The sequence below is a fragment of the Cryptomeria japonica genome, chromosome 1 (genome assembly GCF_030272615.1).
Source record: "Cryptomeria japonica chromosome 1, Sugi_1.0, whole genome shotgun sequence".
NCBI classification, from domain to species: domain Eukaryota; kingdom Viridiplantae; phylum Streptophyta; class Pinopsida; order Cupressales; family Cupressaceae; genus Cryptomeria; species Cryptomeria japonica.
Genome location: NC_081405.1, coordinates 323,712,437 through 323,719,298, shown reverse-complemented (window position 1 = coordinate 323,719,298; position 6,862 = coordinate 323,712,437). Strand labels below are relative to the sequence as shown.

At 36.5% G+C, this 6,862-nt stretch overlaps 1 protein-coding gene across 2 annotated transcripts in view; it reads right to left on the bottom strand.

Annotated features, from left to right (window-relative positions):
* Positions 1–221: 221 nt before the first annotated feature.
* LOC131073162 (putative alpha-L-fucosidase 1) overlaps positions 222–6,862 on the bottom strand; it is a 68,634-nt gene continuing 61,993 nt past the window's right edge. For both annotated transcript variants that reach the window (XM_058009561.2, XM_058009560.2), the window contains one exon: positions 222–1,472. In XM_058009561.2, coding sequence (XP_057865544.1) covers positions 680–1,472 — 793 coding nt within the window. In that variant the 3' untranslated portion in view covers positions 222–679. The remainder of the gene's footprint in view (positions 1,473–6,862) is intronic.

Here is a 6,862-nt window from a genome sequence, read left to right as displayed (position 1 = left end):
GCAAAAAGGAGTACCTAAGAGTATCCCTAATATCCTAGGAAAGCTATTTGAACAGGGAAGGGAAGAACAGTGTGAGTGCAAAAACGAGGCACCTAAGAGTATGTCCATTATCCTAGGAAAGATATTTGAAAAGGACAGGAGCACACAGACAAGAACATGGGATGGCCACGGGGCCCAAAAAGGCATGCACCCTTGGAACATACAAATCACAGATATGGATGTGACATAGAAACGAGCATGAAAATTATCATACTAATTTATAAAGAAAGGAGTATGGTGGAGAAGAAGATAGGAGTGTCTTGCCAAGTCAACATGTTCAATCTGCAGCTGAGTCCGCAGTCGTTAGAAATAAATCTATACACCAGTATTTGTAGCTTAGCCCGCAATTGTTACAGACAGTCCTACACACCATGCCGATTGCGCCCAACAATTGGCACAAAGATGCTCTCCACCATAGCCTAAAGCTCCAATTTAAATATGGCAGCAATTATTTCTCGCTAATTCAGAATAGTTGAAACTGTCAAACTTCCCCGAATCATCTACATCTCCCTTTATTTCTCACAAAGATGCTCTCCACATTCTCTGCTTATCTCCCTTCTACTGCCTCCACAACTCAGCAATTAATAAATCTTGATTACCCATTTACTGACTCCAGTACAGAAAATAGTCACCTGAATAATTATGATGTTAGTACACTATTCATGCTCAAATTTCCAGAAACTGATTGTATTTTTCCATCCAATGTTGTAAGATTTATTTTGGTTAGTGTGCCTCCTGAAATTGAAATTGCTTTACTGCTGTCATTTGCGTAAACAATACTTGTGTTGTCCATGTATAGACCAAAGAAGGCAATCAGTGGGTCAGCTCGAGCCTCATCTATCGTAAGTCTCAAAAACTGAGAGCTAACAGGGCTAAAACGTTCCAACTTTTTATATCCAACTGTGCTACCATTCATTACAGTGCACCACACTCCGTCTTCTAGAACATCCAGGTGATATCGACTCACTCTCTGTCCCAATTGGATTGCTTCCTGTAAGCATAATACATTGAAGGAAATAACCCTTCTCAAATCTATATGTAGATGCCATTTTTCCTGTCCCTCATCAGGGGCCCAGTACGTAAAAATATCATCAACAAGAATCCAGCTTGCTCCAAATTGGAAATCATTTCCACGGACACTACTTGCTGTGATAATAGCATTTTGAGCTAAATTGACAGAAAATATTGAGTTCAGAATATCTTTAAAATTATGAAGCACTTGGACATCTTCATAAGCAAGAAGACCTGTGCTATTCGGTGGAACATTCAACAGTAGCATACAATTTCTCCCCGTTGATTTGTAAAATATTTCCAACAAAGAAGTTGCTGTTTTAGGCTGCTGTGAACCATGCCAAAACCAACCAGGTCTTATAGACACATCACATTCTGGAGGTACCCAATTAGAACCATCTGGATCACCTTGGCGAGAATATCTGCCAGACAAACAAGTTTCAACATGTCTTTTCCATAATGTACTAAACAATTTGAAACATGATTAAAAAATATTAAGATGCAAATCTTAACTTTGGAACCATCGCTACCAGAACAAATAGTGGTGAAATGTCTTATGATGCTTTTTACCCAAGTCATGAAGTTTGTATTTTTGTTTTAGTTTGGTGTAGACAAATTTTGGATCAAATTTTTGTTTAACTTTGGAAACATTGCTACCAGAACAAGTAGTAGTGAAATGTCTTATGATGCTTTTTACATAAGTCATGAAGTTTGTGTTTTCATTTTAGTTTGGTGTAGATAAATTTTGAATCAAATTTTTAAATTTTATTTTAAAGAGGGGTAAACGCTTTTGACCCAGAGGTATGAACTGGTGAGGTCATAAACTGGGGACCTCATTTCCAACATAATAGTCAACAACAACACCTGAGTGGGGTTTGAGCCTTGGTGGCAAGAACAACATCACATTAAACCATCACACTATGCCAATACCAAATTTGGATCAAGTTCAACAACTAATAAAATTTGAATAAAAATTGGTGATTAAATTTGAAAAATATAAATCTCTTATTTTAATTTAAATAAATTTAACATACTTAAATTCTAATAAATTAAAAAAAAAAGTAAAAAAAATAAATAAATTTAAAAATTAAAATATAACCCAAAAATAAATAACAAATGCTTAATTTATTAATAATAGTTTAATTTTTAACTTAATAAAATTATAGATATTATTGTCTATTTTTAATTGGAAAGTTAATTAAAATTATATTTTGTATATGTCAAAACCTAAACCAACAAGATAAAAATAAAAACCATAAGACAAACAAAAACTAAAGGTGATTGGGACTTGGAAACGGAATAGAAAAATAAAGACACTGATGCTACTGCTGCTCCAGTCCATCCTGGGATCCAGCAATCTAGTGAGCTTTCTCAATGGACTGAACAATTCATACAAGGAGAGCAAGCAGAATGAATGATGCAGAGAAAGAGAGCAAGCGATCAATGAATGAATGACAGACTAGGACTTGCACCCTAATCCTGCAATATGTTTTTGGAGGTTTTAAGGGTTCATTTACAGGTAAATTAAAAGACTAATATAAAATGTGCTTTCAAACTATTTTATGCAAAACAAAAAAAAAAACCACAAGTCATTTGCCCTTTTCTATATGAATCTTAGGACAAACTGAAACAAGTTGAATTTTTTTTTGAAGTATGATGGATTTCAAACTTCTTAAGGTAAAAATCCAGAGAACTTGATGACTTGGCTTTCTACTGTACCCTCTTAAGCAAATTAGATCATTGTATTACTGTTATTATGGATTGAATATCGTAATTGGTATTTTCTCTATCAAATTACATTCAAAACATGCAACTCTGAAATATCATCCACTGCTTGCAAAACTGGAATCGTTCAACTTATCATTATCATAAACTTGTACACAAACTGTTAGACAAAATATCTCTGAAGGAAACGGGTAAAAAATTGGTACAAATCCTGAAAGGGATCTTTCATACAAATTTTTTTTTGAAGTATAATTTTTTGTGTACTTATTGGTGCAATCTAGTCTATTTTAACTCTATATCAAAAAATGCAGTTTCAATTCTGTGGACACTAAGATTACAACCACTTCACTGATTTGGCAAGTAGCAATTATAATCACACTAATTATAAAGTGCCATCATCATAATTTGCTAGGGGGGACTTATGATTGTGTGAATTTGGAGGTGTTATTAATTCTCACGCACTCAAGTGTCGATTGCATGTACTAGCCTTTGGGGGCTTATGCATAGGCATTTTCTAATCATGCATTGAGATGAAATTTTATTTTGTGGGGTGAGGGGCAAGGGTGGCGGAGAGTTCATCATGGATTTTGGTATCAACTTACATCCTTTTGTGGTCAAGCTAAATTTACATAACTATGTAACCTAGAAACAAGGGATAGTGAATCACTACATCATGCAAGGATCTATTTATTGTTCTATCTCCTTGGACTTATTCGTGAACCAAATGAATATAACCAAACGTGTGCATAGTTTAACAATGATGACATGGCCGACAAAATAACATTTATCAATAATTCTAAGGATATTATGCTTTGGCTTGAGTACACTGAGTGTTCTTTCATTGCTTGGACCTTCACCCACCATTTGTATGTAGACCTTGATTCTCCATTTAAAACTGATGCTTCTTTGGAGAACCTTTCACATATGGATGATATTGCTGCTGATCGTCCCCCTAATATATGTCTTCTAGATTCACTTCATTGGGATACATTCCTGCCAAACAAATCTTCCTTGTTTGTAGAGCCCCACATTTAGGATTTAGATGACACCATTGAGAACATAGTTTTCCTCTTGCAAAACACTCCTCTAGCACCTATTGCTCCTTCAGAATTTAGAGTCGCTTATTCGTGGGTTTCTAATGATTCTCTGCAACAGGGTTCTTCATGTTGTTCTTCATATCTATATGATCCATTTCATTGGCAAGTCTGCTTACCAAATATTTCACATCTGTTTGTGGATACTCACCTTTTAGATCTTGATGACACCATTGAAAATATGTCTTCTCTTTGATGACAACTCCATCAAGTTGCATCATATCCCATTCAAAATTCACTTGTTCTCTCCCCACCACATCATGCTACTCACTTGACACATCCTTATTCACAGCTGAGGACGTCTCAAATGTCCCCCAACCATCAAGGACGTCTCAAATGTCCCCTGAACATCAGGGATGTCTCAAATGTCCCGACTGTCCCAAGGACAAGCAACCGTACCCACAGCATTTTGGATGCTGATTTAAAAAAACAAAATGCCACACCAACGCAAAAAAAAGGAACTTAATAATAGTTTAGAGGGGCCACACACATTTTTAAGCCCTAAAACAACAAAAAGACAACTTCATTTGAAACTATTATTCATTTTTACATGCAATAGAAAATTGTAGCCAATTTAGGAAGAGAAGCCTGTAGAGTTTGAGGGTGAAGTTGGAAGAATCAGTACTGTTAGCAACAAAGGTGAGGAGTAAGGTAGCAACCAGCCAAAGAAGTGAAAGAGGCAGTTAGTCTTCCATTTGTTCTTTCTTTTTTCAATTTTTTTCAATGTTCAAAAGATGAAATGTATGATTTCTTGATAGTGAGAGTAGTGGGCATGATGAGAGGGAAGAAGAAAATGAAAACCAACTTGGGGGTTCATCAGGGTATGAGAGTGGTATGCATAAAGGGGGACAGCCTCAAAAATATACAATCGAATGCCCTTCCGAAGTTATAAAAACTTATGCAAAAGGCCCCTTTAATTATTAACAACCTATTCTTCAATTTGTGACATCCGTATACAAAGATAAAAAGAAAAATTCAAGGTGTACTAGATTGTGGTTGTGTCACATTTATGAAGATCGTTTTAGAAGGAGCTGCACAAGAGTGAATTCCTATCCATCGAGCTTCAAAGCCAAAGGGGTGAAGGTTTGTGAAGATATAAAGGAGGATGAGAGGGTAGAGTTTTATAGATTGCATATGGAGGTAGAATCAAGGTGTAAGAGGTTGTCAATGCCAACACAATCCGCACAATTCACTATGCATACGCCCTCTATAGTTGGTAGTGCGAGTGCTAGTGCTAGTGTTGATGTTCATGTTTCCACAAGAAAGAAGAGGAACACTATTACTAGTGAGCAGCCAGGTACAGTTGCAAGTTTGTTCAATGTACATGCACAAGATGTGGCAAAGTCCTCCATTGTAAAAAAATTCTATGTCCATGCCATCCCATTCTATTTAGCACATTCTCCTTCAAACATGCAGCTTTTGTTGGTTCCTTATTCACCCCCCTAGAGAACATAAACTGTGTATTACACTCCTTGAAAAAGAATATTCCAACGTGATTTTAGTGGAGGACATGAGACAGTGTTGGATTAGGATAGGCTGCTCTATTGACATGGATGGGTGGAACGATATTAGATAGTGGCCACTTATCAACATCATAGTCACATGTTCAGATGGCTCATTTTTTCTTGAGCTATTGATTGTTTTGGGAAGTGCAAGAATGCAGAATTCCAATTTCATATTTTAAGAGATGCCGTAGAGAAGGTTGGGACCTCTAATGTTGTGTTGGTGGTCATTGATTCAGCACGTGTGCAAATTAGTCAGCATGATGGTGGAGGATGCTTACAAGAACATCTTTGGGACCCCTTGTTGTGTTCATACATTGAACAATGCATTGAAAGACATGGGGAAGATGGATTGGGTGTAGCAAGCAATGATAGAGGCTACAGATATACAGATGTTTGTTTAAGACAAGACATTTTCAAAGAAGGAATTCCTCGTACCTAGGGAGACAAGGTATGCTAGTTATTTTCTTTTGTTAGAGAGGATGCTTGAGGTGCAAGAGGCTCTCAATTGATGATGGTTAATTTGAAGTGGAGTAGATGGTCTATTGCAAACACAGTGCAAGGAAAAAGCATCAAACAAAAGATTCTTCATGATGATTGGTGGTCCAATGTGGGGTAACATTGTTATTTTTAATACCTTGCTCATTTCCATTTTATTAATGAATTTATAATTTGATTGATGATTTTTTTTTAAATTCTGATTTTAATTCTCTAACTTGTCTTTTTTCAAATTTTGTTCGCAAATATATTTGCCCCTTATTTCATCAATTGTGGATATCATTAGATATGTTGTATGAACTCTCCTCGTCTTGAAGAGATTTATGAGACATTTGACAACATGCTTGGAAAAATGAAGCAAACAATTTGTAACAAGGATCCTAATTTGAGATTATACGAGCAACACATCAAGCCCATTGTGATGCAGCTGCAAAACACTATGAATACCCCACTTCATATGGTAGCCTTTGCTCTCAATCTCAAACGGCATACACCAAAAGCTGGTAGGTTGCCTCTTTGTGATGACAAAGAAGAGAAAAAAAGGATTAATGAAGGCCCTTCAAAAGATGTATTCAATTGAGGAGTCGAGATTAATTCACACACAATGTCTTACCTTTACTAGTCTTCATGGTCTAACATTTGGCAAACCAAAGGTATAGATAGATAGAGCTACATTCACTCAAACTGATCCTATTGGATGTTAGACATGGCATGGAAAAGATGCACCAGAGTTGAGGAAACTCTCTATTCACCTCCTTTCAGGTTGCCAATTCCTCTACTGCAGAGAAAAGTTGGCCCACATACAACTTTATTCACTCCATCAAGAGGAATAAGTTGACCCCTAGATGGGTAGAGAAGTTAGTGGCCATGCATACTGCTTTGTGACACCAAGATCGTCAAACTTTAGAGTATAGGCTGACTCCAACTTTATGGTGGGATGTTGATCTAGATCATGCCACCCAAATTGATGAGGAGACACAAGAGGGATTGGTT